This window comes from Chanos chanos, chromosome 4, assembly GCF_902362185.1.
Source record: "Chanos chanos chromosome 4, fChaCha1.1, whole genome shotgun sequence".
Lineage (NCBI taxonomy): Eukaryota > Metazoa > Chordata > Actinopteri > Gonorynchiformes > Chanidae > Chanos > Chanos chanos.
The window spans coordinates 36,078,536-36,098,535 of NC_044498.1; the positions used below are offsets into that span (position 1 = coordinate 36,078,536).

The following is a 20,000-nucleotide window of genomic DNA, read 5'->3' on the forward strand; positions in this document are numbered from 1 at the left end:
GCCTGTATTTTTTAACCACTTTCTTTTTTCCTCAGTAAAACCAGATAGTATCTGTAATATATCACATTATAACAGAATGTAGATTAGGAAGTGGTAGCAGTACAGTTCTCATTGGAAGATCTAGACTCAATAATAGCCACTTAATGGCGATATTCTCCATCATCAGTGTTTGAGAAAGACATACATATTTTCCCTGAGTCTTTTCCTTATTTCCAGGTGTTTCTGAAGAGCGATAACCTGTGTCTGATGGAGGGAGAGAAGACAAGAGGTCGACCCACCCTTCCCTCTGCTCATATTCTGGCCATGCACGTCCAGCAGCTGGAGATAGGAGCTTTCACACTGACCAATGGCACCTACAAGTGGCCAAAGTTGAGGTCAGACACCTCAAATGCTAGACTAATGACCAGCATGGTGTTACTGAACTGACGAACAAATATCCTAAAGAGTTATGTTTCAACCATAACATGCCAGATTAGGTCTAGATCAGTGCTTCCAGACATGTTGAAGAACAACACTGGATTCAGAAATTGCCTAAGGGTCATATGTAACAGAATTGATTTCTGATGTTTCTGACTTTTTACTACATTAAATAAATATATGTACACAAACAAAGAGAGAGGCACATTTACTCTAAGATACATATGAGCCAAAAAGGGGCATACACTATATGTGGGCTCACGGGTGACTTTGGTTCTCAGCGGAAACATTAGTTACACCTGCTTGAGTGTAGACCTAAAACACGTTGGGTCCATCCGTTTCTGCTCGGCCTGAAATACACATTGGATTGCTTCACAGTTTGGATGGAGCAAGTGTTCATGTGGATCACCCTGTCTTATTATGCTTACATTACAGTATGTGCAGGTTTTCCCACTCCCAAAATGACCTAAAATCCAGTCAGAGGCCTGTTATTGAAATACACTCATGAATGTAATTTATCACAAAGTAGGAGTGTAACGGTACATGTATTCATCCCAAACCGTCATGGCACAGACATTACGGTTCGGTGCATGCAGTTGTAGAGAGAATATGCGGTAGCCTATGTGCGAAGATTGATGAATGTAATGCACAACCACATTTCACAACCATGAGACTCTCATTTCACTCTCTCATGGTTTGTTCTCTTCTCTCTAAGATTTGGGATCTGACTGTGGAGTAAACATGTGACGTCGTAAGTTTTCAAGGACCTTATGTCCTTGTTTACCAGTATACTGTAGTAAGAAGTAAATCACATTTCTTAATGAATAATAGATGACAATGCTGGCTGTCAATAGCCTACAATTGGCTACACGCTTCAAAATAAATGAAAGAAACCTAGCCTTATGCATTTGGGGTTTTTTGTTGCTTTTTTCCCTGTTGTACCGAACTCGTACCGAACTATGATGTCCAAACCGTGGTATGAACCAAACCGTGACTTCTGTGTACCGTTACACCCCCATCACAAAGGTTTGTTACTTACGTAGATTGCGTAGCCACTGCCTCTCTGGATATCATGGTACATTAAAAATCCATTTAAATTCATGTCTATTTATCTCTTTTTTATCAGTACACAACATCTCATCCCAAAACTTCGACCAAAACTACGCCGATGCTATAGCATGTGAACCTACATCCAAACTTCTCTGTTTGCTAGACTTAGCATGCCTGTCCTTGCCCTGCTGGTGCCAGGCAGACATCTGTCAGGGTCAGCGAGGTCAGGGAGATTCAGAGAAGATTGCAATGGCGCAGCTGGTAATTCGGTGAGCAGGCATGTCGTAGCTCGCTCATGAAAACGGCGTGTGTGAGGAGCCAGATGGAGCATCGTGGGAGATGGTGTGGTTTGGGGACGAGTGTTGGCAGCAGGTGTTGAGAGTGACTGGGTGGCACTGGCAGATGTTTGGGTCAGGATGGGCATAGCAAGAGACAACCACACAGCTGGTTATTGTAGAGACGGAGTTTCTTCAGTGCCCTGGAAATTAGGTCATTTGTGCTTTTTCCCTCAGAGTGAAAAAAAGAGAAATTTGGGGATTTTAGTGTAAGACCAAGGAACAGGGTAATATTTCACGGTTGTTGTCCCTTACCATAGTTTTAATCAGCTTGAAAAGTACCTCAAATTTCATTAGTGTTACATTTATCTGTTCCTTAGAAATCTCTCTCTCTCTCTCTCTCTCTCTCTCTCTCATTCATTCACTCACTCACTCCCTTTACTTGTTCTGTAATTTTATTCCCCATTCCACTCTTTCTTTTTAGGTGTCTTTTAATCAACCCCCTTGACTCATTCTATCTCTCTCTATCTTAACTCTGCAGGAACATTGCGAGGGTTGTGAGTCAGGTACATGCTTTTCAGGAAAGTGTATATCCATACACCCCTGATCTGGAGCTACAGGCATACCTGCGCGGGCGAATTGGCCGCCTGGGAACCTGTGACGTGACCCTTCTTGCCGCTGACAATGATGCCAACTTCCACCAGCTCCCTGCTGATCGGCATACCCGCAGGATACAAGACACCCTGCGTAGAGTCAAGGCCACTTTCCAGTGAACTGAACATATGAAGGACTGGAACATTCAAAGATCCTCTAATGAGAGACCACTGCACTTCGAGACAAAACTTCAGCTGATTTCAATGAAGCTGAACATGCTATTGGTTCTTGTATAAGGTTTCATCGCTTCCTCTATTACATCACGCTCCTCTGCTTCATCTTATTGTCCTTATAGATGTCCAGAAAGGCCACAGACAGTCAGAAGAAGGGAAGAACGCTCTGTGTGCTTTTGCTCTTGACTGATAGGAAGTGGAATAACTATCCATTCACTTCTAATGTTGAAGTAGTTCTGTATCAGTGGGGCCAAGTGGATGCACTGAAGTGATGAATCAAAAAAACAGATACACTCTGCTTTCACACTCCATATTTCAGCAGTTTAATAATGACAGCTCACACACAGATGCTAGAGAGATTGTCCTCTGTTTTTCCTTGTGTGCAGGACTTACATTTAGTGTACTTGTTGGAGGATATTGAATAGGCACTATGATTTTTAATGCATTTAAACATCTTTACAGCTGTTAAGTCAAATGCTCTGGAGATTAATTAATCTTGAAAGTTATAGATGGAAATACTGCATTATCATTTACCTGCAATAAACTGAAAATTCTGCAGTGCAATCCTACTCCTAATGTAGAAACCTATGTCATTATTTTTCTTTTGAAGTGGCACTTATAACAAATGAATAATATGATTTCAGATCTATTTTTGATTTCTTTGGGACTGAACTGGAAGTTCTGGAGTAAAAATTGTTGGGATTGTATACCATTAAAACTTTATAAGGATGAGAGCATGAAATCCATTTTCACTTTTCACCAAAGTATTTCTTTACTTTCCTAATCTCTCTCTCTCTCTCTCTCTCTCTCTCTCTCTCATACTTTACTGAGTGATCGTTGATCAATATTGGTATTATAATTTAAGGAAGCACATGTTATCTATGTGGTGTCCCCTCTGGATACAAATTGGTAACCTGAGACATTTGTCAAGATTGTGAGAATTTTACAACTGCTTTGTTTTTATGAAGGGGAAACAATACATTGTTTTTGGACTCTGAGAGAAGTTCCCCTTTCTGAAATTTCACTTGTGGGGCTAAAACAGGTCTGATTTTTTTAAAATTTCTTATATAAATATTTGTGTTCATCAGCACAAAATGATCATTTGATGTGTGACGTTGTGTACTAGTAATAGTACAAATGTGTGCTGTTGGACATATAATGGCGATTCAGATTTCACATGAAAAGTTCCAGTTTTTTCACCCAGCAGAGTCACATTTTCAGTGTAATTGTATAAACAGGTTGATAACAGACTTTTTGTTACAACAACAAAAAAAACTACGAAATGAAGTTAACTCTGTAATGGTCACGACGTACATTTGTGTGACGCGTGAAGAGAGACGCCAGTTTGTTTCAAAATTGTCACACGCAGGTGAGGAAACAAGCGCCCTTGGAGACGACTTTCAGCCCCACCACCCGCAAGGGAGAGGTCCTTTCATTGTTTTCTGATGAGATCAGGGGCCTACTGCTTCAAAGGGACCAAGATAAAGGCCGTAATTGGAAGGCAAAAAGCTCGAGCCCCCTGAACTATAGATCATAGATAAAGGAAACATTCAGCATACGGTTATCAACATTGTCAGAGCTAAACGATCCCTTTACTGGCATTGTCTGTTATCCGGTGGTAGCCAAACTAATCGAAGGGATTAAAATAGTTTAACTGAGTTGAATACAGTGAAGAGCCATAAAGATACGATTAACTGCGCCACTGTGTTTTTTTTAACTTCATTTTCTGTTCTGATATATTTAACCAATATATCAATGCACTTACAAAAATATGTACGTTTGTTTACATCAACGATTTAATAAACCTCATGTTTAAATATCCGCTGTGACTTGAATTCACAAAATCATCATGAATTACAACATAACTTTCTATTTTTGCATTATTTGCATTCTGGTCTATTTTATGACAGTATCTCAGACATTCTGACTGCTTTGGGTATCATTTCCAATTTTCTTCTTTCTTAACGCATACTCTGCTATACCGAGAATGTATTAAGCCTAGAGCTTCCTTACTCGTGAATTTGCATCTCAACTACTGGTCAATCAAACCTAATTGTGTTGCTACTGTAATCCCTTTGATCTGAGTTGCCCTAAGCGGTCTGCGCCAAACGTTGAGGAAAGTGGCGCCAGTACTCGCTGGGGTACGAAGGACGCGTTAATACGAAACCATTTGAAGACAATTCGTATTGCCATTGTTTGACAGTAAGGGGTGGTGCGTGTGTGTGTGTGTGTTTGTGTGTGTGTGGTGGCGGGGGTCCAGACAAAGTTCAGAAAGCAAATTTCCCAGTGTAGTAAACACGTTATCAAAGTCCAAACAAGACTTTTTTCCCATCGCAGCTACACTTGCGCAGTAATTGAGACATGCTTTGAAAAACCATAGACCTACATACATTGTAAAGAAAAAATGATCCCGGCAGTTTGGCTTGACATGTAATCGTTAGACTTTTTTAAGGTAGGCCTGTATCTAGAATTCAGTGTATTTATCAGACCAGAGGCGCTCACACGATGTAATCTACAAACCATAGGTTATTGCTGCTTTATTGTTTTGGTGTGAACGGCTGGATGTAAACGGTTTTTACACTATCAGCATTTTCTCCCTGGCATTATTTGAACTAATGCGAAAATAAATCCCATCCAAAATTTAAAAATAAATAAAAAAGCATCGATGTCATGTAAAACAACATCGGGAGTAGTCCTGAAAATAATAAATTGTATTCAACCTAGAGTTTATCAGTAGTTTATGTGGTTGGGATCAAAATCCATCAATAGTTCAGCTAAATGTTGCAATGTGACGAAGCTCTCACGTTTTCAGTAGTGTTGGCACATGTCTACAACAGAGTCATCCTGTGGATCCCTGGCTTTCAGATCCAGCTGTTGTATCAAAGTCACCATCTGAGGAACGGGTTTGTTTGAGGAAGACACAGACAGATGAGCAGGTTCTCACAGACTTCGTGGCGCCAGGCTTTCACACAATCACAGGATATGTAAAGACTTCAGTAACGACCCATTAGCCTTAATGATTGAGAATCTATGAGGCGTTAACGCACCTATGCATATGCTAATCTGGAGTATGGTCCGCGGCCTATATATTGACCGGCCCTCAGGCCAGACTTGTCACAACACACTCCAAGCGCTTTTGGATACGCTTCATTGATCAAGAGACGGTCACAGAGTGCAGATATGGTCAAGAGTTTCTCAGTGGACTGGCTAGCCCAGAGTTACCACGATTCTTCGCCTAAACAGGAATTAGAAAATATGGAGAGGACGACTCCAGCTCCTTACAGACCACACATTCCCTGCGTGGTTCAACCTCGACCCCCAACTTCTTATGACAAAGTTTATCTCCAGCCTAAACCTAAAGTTGTGAGGACTGCACAGAAGGACACCGAACTGATCGAGGATAAAGAAGCCAGCTTTATCCCGCCACTGCATCCAAGAGCCTGCTCCTCACCAAGCTGTAAGTACCGTGAAGTGGTTTCGGACATTATTTACTCGACTGGATAAACATTAATATTTTATTTTAAGTACATCTGTCATTTACCAAAATATTATTTGTTTAGTTTCAGAGAACAGCGGTTACTCTTCTGGTTACGAAAGCGAGGCAGCTGCTTCCGAATGCCCTTCTATTGAGGAAGGGACAGAAGGAGAGCGTGAAGGCTCTCACCGCAGAATCCGAACCAAATTCACCCCAGATCAGATCAACAAACTGGAGAAAATCTTCAGCAAGCATAAGTACCTGGATGCAGGCGAGAGAGTGAAAACAGCACTGAAACTGAATCTCTCTGAAACACAGGTTAGTTAGATAAAAACGCAAAGTGCACTTCAGAAACCATGATTTCAGAGGACGTTTACATCTCACGTATATGACAACATATCATAACCATTTGTTTTTATATCTATTTCAGGTTAGAACTTGGTTCCAGAACAGAAGGATGAAGCTTAAACGTGAGGTCCAGGATCTGCGTACAGAGTACTTCGCGCCTACCTTTTCCCCCATGATCTTCCCGCCTATCCCGTCAGTTCAGTACCATTGTATCAATGGACAGGGACTGACTTTCGGACCGGCTCCACACATGCCCTACCCGCATATGATGCCCCAGATCCCGGTCCAACAAATGATCTCTCACCCGCCCAGTCATCCAGCCCTGTCGACGCCACACTACTTTTGAGAAAATACATCAAAGAGGACTTTCCCAATTAAGCTACTTAATTCACGCGTTAGTGTGCAATAAATGTACATATGATTTTGTACAAGTATGTTTTATAAAAAGCAGAGTCTATAATGTTATTGTGCAATACAGAAAAAAGTTTATTTATCGTCATGAATAAATACGTTTGAAAAAAAGACCTCTTAAGTCTTTTGTCTTGTTCAGACGTAAGCCAGACGTCCGGCCAGAAATAACTGTGATTGGGTTAATAATAATATATTCGGGTTCGAGCTTATGGTTGTGGTCTGAAAGGGATTAACCATTGGTCAATGTCAAACTGTTCTGGTAGTAACATGACTTCTCTGACTTGTCTGATTCAGATGGGGATTGAAGAAACCATAGCATGTTCTGTGCAAGAGTTTAAGGGATCATTTTATTAGTGGCATTGTCGAAGGGGGTGTTTCAAAGCGAACATATGTATGGCCTATATTTATAGCTTCATATTTTACCTCATTCGGCTGCGCGAGTACAGTCCGTATCTTGGTGTCTAATGTTGTTTGTCAGGCCCAGTTTAGGAGGAAATAACATTTCTGGAGTTGCAAGGGAGATGCAAGAGATCCTACTTTTGATACCTTTGCTATTTATAATCCTAGCATCGTCATATACAACAAATGAGGATGAAGGTCATGGATCGTTTTATTTTAGTTTAGTTCTGGGAATTTGCCAGCTTTCGTACCGATAGAAGACAAAGATTAAGTAAATACTTTACATAATTCAAAAATTCAAAAGATTACAGAAACATCCTTTAAACCTTTTGCTTATTAAATTTTGTATAGTGCATACACCAAAGATGTCTGATACCTGTCAAAGACGCTTAGATGTCAGCGTGTCAGTAGAGCAATCAAAGCTGTCGGCAGCTCCCACACTGGGCTTTCATATGCGCGTCAACTAATACTGTTTGTCTCTGAAGCTGCACTTCAAAGGCAAGCTAACGAGGAGATCAGGGCCAACAATTAGTACTAATTAAGCCGCTCATTGATGAGTTTACACTCGCCACATAGGACAAAGAGACTGGCTCCACGATGTCTGGAGTTTGTGTGTCTATTGGGGAGACTGAAGCACAGCAGTGGCGAGATTGTGTTAAGGGACTTCATCTTCAGTAGCTATCAGATACAAGTAAAATAGTGACCAGTAGTGATTTTGAAACAGATGCAGGTAAGCAGTCAGTGCAACCTATTAAGTACAGGGAGACCGTCGTATGATCACATTATCCGAAGAGGTGAGGTATCTTCTTCGTAGGCTAAAGAACGCCGTCACGCTACACTAGAGGAATCATTAGTATAAAGTGAAACGGTTGCATATCCGTGTGAATAAATAAAGGTCCTCTGCAAATGTTTACGTCATGTCTTCGGGCTCGTGAGGCGCCAATGGGAGCACCAATTCAAATATCTGTTATTCACTGGAGATCAAACGGCTTTACTTTACTTTCGCGTCAGTGTGCGTTTACCCACCTCCGTGAACTGTTTAATGGTAGACAATAAGGCGAAAACGACTTTGGCAGGAGTCCGAATGCAGGGCCTGTTAGATGGGCAGACAACAGGGCGCTTGTCCTTAACTTGATAACAATGTTGGCCGCATCACGATATTTTCCCTTTGTATCAAGAACAACGCTATTCTGTCAGAATGCGACTTGCCTCAGTAAGATACTCTCCTATAATTGATTGTTGAGATACACATTTGATTTGTGTATGAAGAAGCTGTGAAACATTTCTAAATAATTCCCCAGTAAAGGCACTGTTTCAACAAAAACAATATAAGGGTTTAATCTTGAGGTGATCCGAGGGAAGCCTTTTCTCTTACACGGGTAGGCTACTGCTACCTTTTTCCACACAATGGTGATTTTATTAGATTGCCTGTAACTTTGTTGATTGTTTGCCGAAATAATTTATCGGGAAAGGGGATAAGGCGACACAGCTGTCGACACATAGCTCGATACTCAGACTTCGTGGCGCCTGGATATGACAAGTGCACAGAATGTGTGAAAAACCAGGATTGCGACATTTATTAACTTCAATTACAACGCCCATCAAATACTTATCGTTCCGTCGAGATCTCTTTGCTTATGCAAATGCAGTTGGGACCCCTCCTACATATAGTGCGGGATTTAACCCACGAGACTCCAATTATTTGACAAACTAGCAGTGAGAACCATCATGGCAAAGAACTTTTCTGTAGAGTGGCTTTCGCAAAGTTTTTATTCTGCTTATGTTCAGCAGGGTCAGGAAGTTGTCTCCAATGACAACGACTTTGATGATATGAAAACACCTAATTCTTGTGCAGTTCTTCCACGACCATCAGCCTCATACACAGATATTTTAGTGGAGCCCAAAGCATCACCAAAAACGGTTGACCTGCTTCATGCAAAAGTGGATAAAGATAACAAAGAATCAACTAAGACCCCGTCCTCTCCAATGAGTGAGTATCAGTGCAAACGCGTCTGTTGTGTCACTGACAATACCTGTGTTTTAACTCCTGTATTCTGTATTAAAATTATACTAATTATTACTTTAATTATTACAGATAGCTGTGGTGACACATCGGATTCCGAGAGCGAGGTTGGGGAAGACAGTGAGGTAGAGTCTGGTCCTCATCGTAGAGCTCGAACGAAATTTACTTCTGATCAGATCGTTCGACTAGAGAAGTTGTTCAACAAACACAAGTACCTCGGTGCCACCCAAAGGAGGAAAACTGCTGAGAAACTGCATCTCTCTGAAACGCAGGTATGGACAGAGTTCATTAGAAAACGATTTCCTTTTTCGTAAGTGACCATTTAGAGATAACAAGAGTGAAAAAATATGTTTTGGCTTTAAATTGACATTTGTTAACGTTGGGTTGTTTTGTTTTGCGTTAAGGTGAAAACCTGGTTTCAGAATAGAAGGATGAAGCTGAAGCGAGAAGTTCAGGATATTCGTGCAGAATATTTTGCCCCAGCGATATTGTCACCAATGATGTTCCCACCCGCGGCTTCATTTCAGAACCACAGGGTCCCTGGACAGCTCCCTCCCCATTCTTCAGGCCCTCACTTGTTGTATTCTCATCAATTCGAAGCAGTTCCCATACAACATATACATCAACAACGACAAGTGCACCCGATGATGTTCACCTCGTCTTACTACTGAGGATACTATCTCTGAGCATTATGTTTTACTTGCAAACGCAACACAGTGTCATATAGAATCCAGTTATTTACTTTCCACACTGCTAGCGACACTACAATTGAAACTGCATGACAGCATTGCGCAATGTTAAGCACTACCTGTGTAGATTTAGAAGATGTAAATATTTGTATATAAATAAAATGTATATAATTGAAGATCTAAGATGAATATTTTCATGAACTAAATAAAACAGTTTGCTCTATTTTGTTGTCGGTGTCATCTTAAAGTGTAAATTGGCCAAGCATTATGAGTAGGCCCTAGTCTATTATCTGTGCCTCAGATTCTACTGAAACAAATCACTTGAATAATTCCCCCATCGAGGATTGCTCTACTTTTTAGGGTAGTGCAAATTGACATTGTACCATATTTAATGTGACCATGAAACAATAAATAAATGCGCCCAGTAGATAACTGGCTTGCCAAATATGTCAAGTCAATTCTATCTCATTGATAATTGGTTTTCCGAGAATAGCTTTAACTCGTTTAGCCCTGAGAATGACTAAGACAACGTGACATAATGACAAAGTGACATAATGTTGACCATAATTGTTGCATATCATAATGCTCTTAAACTTCGCAAACTTTACAAAACTATGTTGTTAGTGAAGAAAAAACATGCTATTTATCCAGCGTGCAACGGGGGTATTTATCCAGCGTGCAACGGGGTAGCTGCTGATTAATTTATCAGCTTTATTGTTGTTGTAGTGGTGGTGTATTTGTTTATTTATTTATTTTATTTTATTTTATTTTATTTAATTTTGTCGTCCACAATGAAAATCCCAACATCAAAAGAAAAATAAAAAAATCTTTGCCCTGAAATTGGGTTGACCCCCTTACTCCTCTCTTTGATGTGAACACCATAAATTAAGAGTGACGCGTCAAGCACTATGTGCGTATGACTTGAGACAGTCTGAGACGTAGCTTTGGTCTGAGACAGTTTTTCTTGCGTCAAGAGACAACCGTTACCCTGCTCCTGTTGACAAACACTGGCAGAAAGTCTCCAGCAGAGCGATACTGATACTTAGATGACGGAGCGCTTCTGGGCTGTTTGCATCTTCAAAGGGACATCAAAGCGAGAGTAACTACTGGATTATCGAAATACATTGAGCCCAATTGTGTTTCAATCGAAGAATTCGCACCCACTAGAAAGGCGCAAAGACTTGGCGCCTCCAAGTCTGTCTAGGTGAACTACGTATCGCCTCACGTTGAAGTCATTATCTGATACCTACTAAATGAGCCACTGATATTATCAAAACCCTTCATCACGGATTCTTCTAGTTACACTCGATGGTGAAGATACTTATCGTTGTGTTTAACCAAAGACCAATGGATAAAAAATGATAGGCTCTAACAGGAAAGATAAGGCACTTCTTTACCTCATCGCCAAGAGAGTAGATTGGCTATAGTAGTTTTGTTCTAATGCACTTTCACCATTGTCGCGTTGACAATAACCTCAAATACAAAACTGATAAATGTGCTAGTTCGTGGTATGATACTTAATCACACCTCGCGGAGCGAGTGAAAATTTAATCATCTGCTTTATTTTAATGTAGTTTGCTGACACGTCTTGATAAACAGTCTATTGATGACCATTATTCTACATTTGATCATTATTTGTGGCGTCCCTGTTTACCACTCCTGCGACTCTTTGTGACTTATTTTTTGCAGGATTGTGATTTGTCGACTGATTACAAAAGCTATTTTCGCTATAATTCAGTATACCCCCAATAAATGTATTCATTCCATTTTTGTTGTTGGTGGTGCTGTTGTTGCTGTCTCTTTGGCAAGTAAATCCAGAAAGTGATCGCCTTGTTGTCGGAAACCGCACTGCTGTTTTTTAACATCTGTTAGTTCCTGTTCACACGTCTACCATTTGTTTCAGCTACATACAGTTTACCGCAATGGTCATTGCATTTTTCCTCATCACAGAACACGCATTTCTGGAAAATAGTAAAGGGGACGCAACCAGAGACATAGTGAACACTTTTCAAAGTTTTTCAGTCTATGCTAATCAGTTCCAATACGTATAAGGATGCTTGCACGCACACTACCAAACCCATGTCGAAGTAAATATTCAAATTGCCCTTTTTTGTCTTTTTATGGGCTACTTATGGCCGTAATGAATACCTTGCTTAACCTGAGGATTTGTTTTGTCTCCCCAAGATGCATTTTGGAGCTGCAGTTGTCCTTGTCTCCTGCCATCGGGTAACCATTTGATGAGTTATTGTAGAATGGAGTGCTTCAAGTTGTTTTGTCTCTCCTGCCCTGTTTCCCTCGTGGATTGTAGCATTGTTGTTTGTTTTGTCTTTTCTTAGCTTGTGCCCAATCCATCTCCATTTTTCTGACATTTGGAGGGACTCAGGCCAATTTTCATGAGCTTGGTGCACACCTCTCATCATCTGGAGACTTCTCACTGACAAATTTATCTTACATATTTGAGAACACTGGTGTTGCAGAGTCTGATATTCCAGTATATACATTAAAGAAACATCAAAAAGGCTTGTTACTGATTGTGATAAACACCCAGTTAATGTGATTAGAGACTTTGTTTGTTGGAATGCATTGATAGAATATTGCTGGAAAATGCAATACTTTTGTCAATTGTACACTTTAGCAAAGGCTGATTCCATGACCTATAACCATCCATTTGCTGTGTTACAGGCACAAAATTCACCCAGTCACCCACTCAGATAGGATCATGCACTGCTACTCCAGTGCTCTGATAAACCCACCTGTCATTGAACAGGCCAAGAATATGCCAGCCACTGGGAGGCAGTGCCAGCCTTCACTACATCTGTGTAGGTAGGCTCTGGAGTAAATGGTCAAAGGAAGACATAACAACATGTGTGGAGCTGCTTGTATAGATGCATTGTATGCCACTGTGTATAAAGAACAGGAACACAGATGATTTAAACTTGGTTATTCAGCTGATTTGAAGAAAGTGTTAATATCCTACGAACCACTTTAGTTCCTAAGCCGATTTGATCCAGTCGCAGTGGAGCCGATGAGATGCCCTCAGACAAGCAGAGTTGTGAATGGACCTGACATGTCCATTTGCATGACTAACAGTCAATTTGAAAACCCATCTGTCTTTCTCCCCTGTTTTTTTTTTAGTCACTTGTCACAAAAGAAAAATGTCTCAGTGATGAAGATGGAGCTTGTGAATTAAAACTTGCCGAGTTTTACTGCAGTATTTTTGAATGGCATGGTGGTTTTTTTAATCTTTCAAAATGTTCATGAAGAGTTTGCTATTAAATGTTCCCTGCAGTGTGCAGTGTCTACTATAAAAAAAAAAAAAAGTATTGACTGTTGTACACAAGAGTTAACGAAGACCACAGTGATCTAAGCATGGTCTTTTTTATGTTTTACCACTAAAATAATGAGCACTTCAGGGAGTGTGTAACAGTGAGTGGGCAGTCATTTTATTTGATGTGATATAGTGATTCTCTCTGCGCTGCTCCTCTGGTACTTTTGGGATATGTGTATTTGTGCTTTGTGGGTTGTCTGTTTAAAGCGTTTAAAATTGTTTCACTGGCCCGCAAAGCAAAATCTTCCATCACTAGAAACAAGATTCCATTTTCAAAAGTTCTGTATGCTGAAATCAGAGAGAGTGCTTTCCATGTACCTTGTAATTCAAGTGTAGTGCTGGGCAGTTTGTAATGAAGTGGCTTTAAAATAAGAATTTCTAACTACTTACTGTGGTCAAATTGGTCAAAATGCATTTTTTTTTTAATTTTCACCGGAAATAGCCAAGATTTGATATAAGTGTAAATTTCACCCTTTTGTTTGTTTACCTCATTTTACTTTTGCACCATCTATTCAAGCTCCCCAGTGTAGACCCTGAATTGTTGTAACCAGCACAGTTATGCAGAGATCAAGATTAATGCAACACAATCAAACGTTTATTTTATTCATCGTTATTTTACTCCAAGGAGATTTGATTTGTTTGCTAATTAAATGCGGCACTGGAAAAGAGGGGGAAAAAAAGCTCAATGCATTTGAGAATTCTTTTGCCTCACTTGTTTTATTAAATTAAAACAGTCAGTTGAGCATAAATTTCTCTTTTTTCCTTCTCTGCATATTTTAAAACAAACCCTGCTGAAGATCAAGCATTTACTACCAACAAAAAAAATATATGTGTCAGCTACTACAGAAGATCAATAGACAGAGGGCAATGAAGTGCCTCCCTTTATTCTACATGCTCATTTCAGCTGTGTTCAAATAACATATTGCAAATATTTTGTAGTAAAAAAAAAACATGTCATAAAAATGTCATATTATACTAGTACATTTACAAAATGTCAGGATACTATATATACAAGTGTAAAGTAGAAGTCACCTATTTAAAACTTAATATGAAAGCAGTATATCAAACATATTGTAAGTGTTTAATGATGCATATAGTTCCTCATATTGTGTTCATAATACATAAATTATGGGTAAAAACAGTAAAATGATGAAAGTTAATGAGGAGAGGCAAAACATAGACAGATCATGATGGAATATCCTGGTAATGCAGAAATCACTGGTTGAGAAAAGTAAAAGGATTGAGAAATCATTGACGAAAAGGCTCAGTTAGAAGACAGTGTGTTGGTTCTTGAGAGAAGGTCCTGGTGGAACACCTCTGAAGCCCCATTTTCCCATGCCCCATGCCTCTTTAAAGCTACATCTCAAAGAGGTATCTGCATAGGAAAAAGGAACAGCGAGTATGAAGTTGGACACGGTCTTTTGGTTTGGGAGATCTGCTGGAAAAACAAAGAGAGAGAGAGAGAGAGAGAGAGAGAGAGAGAGAGAGTCATAATTGCACATGAAACGTAGAAACGTAAAAATTGTATGGAATTTCATAAATGTACGGATAACCTAATCAACAGAGCATTGCATATAACAACTCATTTGAATCCATGAAGTGAGTTTTGGAATATTTGTCCTAGTAAGAATATTATAACTTTACCCCTCTTTTTGGTTATGGAGAGATGAGTTTTTCTTTTCGTTTTTTTTTTTTTAACAAAATTGAGAAGCAAAACCAACAGATACAATTACCTCGACGACACAACCTCAACCATACTTTCCCTTTTCATTAAAAAAAAAGTACACATCATTTCAGAGCGATGCAGTAATATACAGGAGCAAAAGCAGATGACAATCATAGGTAATGATTCAGTCATACTTACCCAGTCTGGCTCCAGGGCTGTCTTCTTACTGCAATTTCTTTCTCATGGGATTTTTATTCCTCTGCAAAGACCTTGAAGATGTTTGAGGAAGACACAGTAGCCGTTTTCTCTCCTCATTCAGTTCATATCCCACCTCCTTGGGTTGGAGCCATAACTGGCACCTGCGGAGATCAAACTATTAACAGAGCTTTTCTCAAAACCATCTCTTGGTAAACAGTCTGTGCTGTACCCAGCATGCTGGTGCCACAGCCAAAGCTGGTGATTGGTTAGCATGAGATTGTGTTGCAGTCCACAGTGACTTTAACACAGAGGCGTATGATCTGCTATCAGGGCTTTGGACATCAGTGCTGTGGCCCCAGTGTGGTAGGAGGGAGGTAGGATCAGGACGCCCTGTTCCCGTTAGCTGAAATGTCTCTTATCTCTCAGGGTCTCTCTCTCTCACTCCCTGGCGGGAAAAAGACCCATGCTTCAGAGCTCAAGGTCTCAGGCAAGGCCTCTCATAGTCAAATGAAGACACACACACACACACACAGAGAGGAAGAGAGAGAGAAAGGCACACACACACACACACACACACAGAGAGAGACACACACACAGTGTCCTGGAATGTCAAGGTTAGCACGCATCTACACCCAGAACAGAGAAACTGAAAAAACTGAAATAACTTGTTTGAGCTATTTCCTTCTGCTCAGATCAGTTTTGATTCAGTGCTGTAGGTGCTAGAGGTCAGGTACAGAAAAGTCATTCATGTGGCATTTTTGCAATAGTTCAGAAATAAAGACTTCGGTAAAACATTCTCAATAATGAAAATTGATTACCACTACAGAGAGCTTTCTCTCATAAGAATCAAGGAGAGAGGACAGAATGGAGGTTGGTGTGAATCCACAGTCGACTTCAATTGGGTGTCTTTCTGTTTGCTAATCAAAGCTATCGAAAAATTCAATAGACCACAAGAAAATAAGACTTAAGCTCAGTTCTTATTTATGCATGCCTGTGTATGTAGTCGTGTTTGTTTTAGTAATGGAGGTAATGGTAAAAAGATATAATTTTTTTTTTATCACATATTTTCTTTGGCATAACCTTTTATAGACATAATTGTTGACCTTGGAGCAGCTAGTAAACTGATCTGGTGGTTTTAGTTGTGTGGACATTTTCCTTGCAGGCAGTTTTTGCCTTCAATAAACTGGGGCCTTATAAACGCATTACTGAGAACCTGAAGAGTTCAGTTAAATACATGATGCCATCATCAGTAGGTGGCAGCACTGTGTAATTGGTTCAGTCATGAGGTATCGTTTAATTCAATTTCCTGTGAAAAGGAAGAGAACTATTTGCTCTGACAGTCTACAGACACTGACTACTTTTCAATCACCCAATTATGACTCGGTGCCTATTACAGAGGAACAAAGGTTAAAATTATATGTGCAATTTTATTGTGTAACACACCATTGGGGAAAATAGTAGTGCTTTGTCTCTCTCTTCTCTCTCTCACTCACTCTCTCTCTCTCATGCCTGGGTTATTACAGTGTAATGGTGTTCCGAGACTCATTTTAGGTCGGGGAGTTCAGGGAGGCTCTCTTTAATTAGGTCTGTTTTTAACATTCTGTAGGTTTTTTTTAATATATATATAACAGTGTTTTGCAGGGTTTCACTACAGGGCAGAAATATGCAGAGAACAGCAGAAAGAGCAGGGCTTGTACTAAAGACATGTGCTAAAGAGCCACTTGTACACAGCAAAATCACCACTGTTACATGGTAAGAAAAGAAACACTTTAGTTTGACATTGCAGAAGTTGCTGCAGATCCTTGTTTGCCCATATTTGTTATTCAACATCAACTCTTTTCAACTTCCTACTTTATTTTTTTTTATAAAGGCCATTTTATATATTTATTTCAAATTCATTATCATCGACTATGCCGAATGCCTCTGTGATTAATTAACTCTGATGAGTGTCAAATCATATTAATGCTGGCAAAAGAAATATTTAAATAACCAAACCTCTAACAATCGTGGCCCAGCGGTAAATCACATAAAATATGTATTTTCTAAAATGCGTCTGTCTTACTTTTTTTTTTTTTTTTTTTTCGACAGTAGTCGAATATGTGGCATTTCTTTCCCAAAAGCATTATTCATAGTTGAAGAACATTAGTCACTGCTGACAAGCAGTAGTTTGTGCTTTTCTATTTTGGTTGCAAAGCCATGGGAGCATAAAGAGACAGTTAGACTCACAGACATAGGCGTACATGTGTGACACTTCTGTCCTATTTGCGTCTTTTTTTTTTTTTTTACATTCTATCATTTCAGCTACTGTATTTGCTGTGTTGTCAGTGATCACTTTATGTTGTTTAGATTGTGTAGTCTTTTGTCTGCAATGTCAGGAGAATGGGGAACAGTGGAAGATAAGTAACTGATGCATGTGTCTGCTGTTTTATGCGTGCAGACACACACTTACATTCACACTTATAGCAGAAGTATGTGTGTGTGTGTGTGTGTGTGTGTGTGTGTGCGCGCATGTGAGTAGTGTGCATGTGTGTGTGTGTGTGTGTTTGTGTGTGCGTGTGCTTGTGTGTGCATGTGTGCCTGTGTGACAGAGTGGATGTTGTGTTGCATATATGAAGGAGTAACATCTCGCTACAAGTAACGTTGGGATTGTCAGAAAGCAAACAGGTTCAAGCAGAAGCATTTTCAACAAAACTGTGGCAAGTGTAGACTTCGCACACAGTGAGTGAAACAGAGGTGAATATATGGGGTGTGGGGGGGTGGGGGGGGGGGGGGTAAATAAGAGAGAGTGAAAACAGGAGTGGGAGATGAAGAGTGAACAGACTGGTAATTAGTAAGCCGACCGCTGAATGTTTGCAGTCGGCGAGGGAGGAGACGAGGTCGTTAGATTCAGGAACAATAGGAAGAATTTTTTATGTATACGTTTACGTTATGTATGTGCGCATTTTTTGATTTATTTATTTATTTATAATCTAAGTATGAGGCCAACTTACATACTGAATTCTCATTCAGTGGTAGAAAATTGACCGCATGATTCAATTAAAAGCTGCCCTTGGCAAAAAAAAAAAAAAAAAAGAAAAAAGAAAAGCTAATTTATAAATGATTCATCGGAAAGTGCTGTTCCACATTCACATTTTAGCTCCATCAATGTTTAAAATACCTATTAATAACCAAAAAAAGAATACATTATCCATACAGCCTCAGTCTGTTTATCTTCATTCACATACTGAGGTGAAAGCCAAGCCCTGAAGATCTCAAGTGTAGGCTCTTTAAGCATTTGAGGCTGTGTTTTGTATTAAGACATGTATAATGGTGCATACCTGTCACTGACAAATCATTTCAACTTTTTTCAGGTCTGTATAACTATTAAGGGTTATATATTTGTACAGAAACACATTTCAGGGAAATGGGTGCAACAGGTATAAATACTAGCAGTATCCAGTACAACTCAGTTGTTTTGAAGCTGAAGTTAAAATCAGTAAAAATCATGAAAAAACATGTGGGCTCCCGTTAAAGAAATAGTATAGAAAAATGGATTGCTTGTCCACTGCGTGTGCGTCCAATGCCAGTTTATATTAATCCTGTGTTTCTAATGGGGCCATAAATGGGCCAGGATGAACATGTGCTTCCCTGTCACTCTTACTGCCCACCATTGGTGACTGACTTACATTATTGTCCAAAGTTATGTGCTGAAATGCTGCTATGGTCCAAATATGGTTATAATCTCCCTGTAATAAAACATTACAACAATGTTACTAATGCTTACAACATGTGAGGATAACTTTATACACCATGTGTCAGTCTGAATGTGTTTTATATAAGCTACGTCGTCACAGTAATGAACCATTGTCAATTACACATGTGTTGCCTCAGCATGTGTGTGATTGTGTTGCAGTATTTTCATTCCCCCCTGATGCCTGCTCTGCTGGGTGGTGTGTTTTAAAGTTCCCCTCCCTCAATTTCCGTCCCTCTGTCACTGTGGCACAGTCATACAGCTGGTGATGGGCGGTCCCAGGACTCCACTCATAAAAACCAATCTGCATCACATACAGGGGGGCTGACAGAATGGGGCCAAAGAGGTGGGCAGTGTGTGTGTGTGTGTGTGTGTGTGTGTGTGTGTGTGTGTGTGTGTGTGTGCGTGTGCGTGTGTATGCATAGAAAGTGGCTGCACACACACACACGTAGACGCACATGTGCACGCACTCATTTTCTTTCACACACACATTAACAGGCATGCAAGCAAACACACACACACACATACACACACACACGCAAACACACACACAGACACTCATACACAGAAGTAGGACACAAGATTGTAGGTGACACTGGAATTTCAGTATCCAAACAAGTAACAACACCAAAAAAAAAATAATATGGAAATAATTATTACAATAAGTAATAAATAATGGAGCAATAATAAAATTATAAATTGCTCCATAAGGACTGCAAAACAAAGAATGACACCATTTTTTTCTTTTCAATACAATAAAAAAGTTGGAGAGAATCATTTTTCTATCATCTTTTGAAGTGAACAGCGGAAATTTTCAGCGGTTGCTGGATTAGGCAGCATTGTATTGAGATGCTTCTGAAAACTTGCCACCAGTCAGAACAAGCCTGTGTGCTTCCAAAGAACAGCACCCACCTTCCCGTTTTTATTCTGTCGCTTCTTTGGCTCTCTCAAGCTAAGTGTCTGGGCAGAGAAACACTGGTGTTTACTTAGCACACGAATACACCTTTCCTCATATCTCACACACACACACACACACACACACATACACGAGCACGAGAGGCTGACAGTGCGCGTAACATTTTTGTTTCTCCACTTTACCGTCAGCTTCCACGCAGGCAGAATGATGGATGAAAATACACTCAGAAGTACTTAAGATATCCAGCA

At 39.9% G+C, this 20,000-nt stretch overlaps 2 protein-coding genes across 2 annotated transcripts in view; both read left to right on the forward strand.

Annotated features, from left to right (window-relative positions):
* The window catches only part of kndc1 (kinase non-catalytic C-lobe domain containing 1), a 33,636-nt gene extending 31,121 nt beyond the window's left edge, over positions 1–2,515 (forward strand). Inside the window, exons 30-31 of the mRNA XM_030772274.1 lie at positions 217–374; positions 2,284–2,515. Of these exons, the coding sequence (XP_030628134.1) occupies positions 217–374; positions 2,284–2,515 (390 nt within the window). The remainder of the gene's footprint in view (positions 1–216; positions 375–2,283) is intronic.
* A 3,234-nt stretch (positions 2,516–5,749) lies between these two features.
* vox (ventral homeobox) lies at positions 5,750–6,738 on the forward strand. Its single transcript, XM_030772275.1, has 3 exons — positions 5,750–6,026; positions 6,130–6,362; positions 6,475–6,738. The coding sequence occupies exons 1-3, from the start codon at positions 5,750–5,752 to the stop codon at positions 6,736–6,738; spliced, it is 774 nt and encodes a 257-aa protein (XP_030628135.1).
* The last annotated feature ends 13,262 nt before the right edge of the window (positions 6,739–20,000 follow it).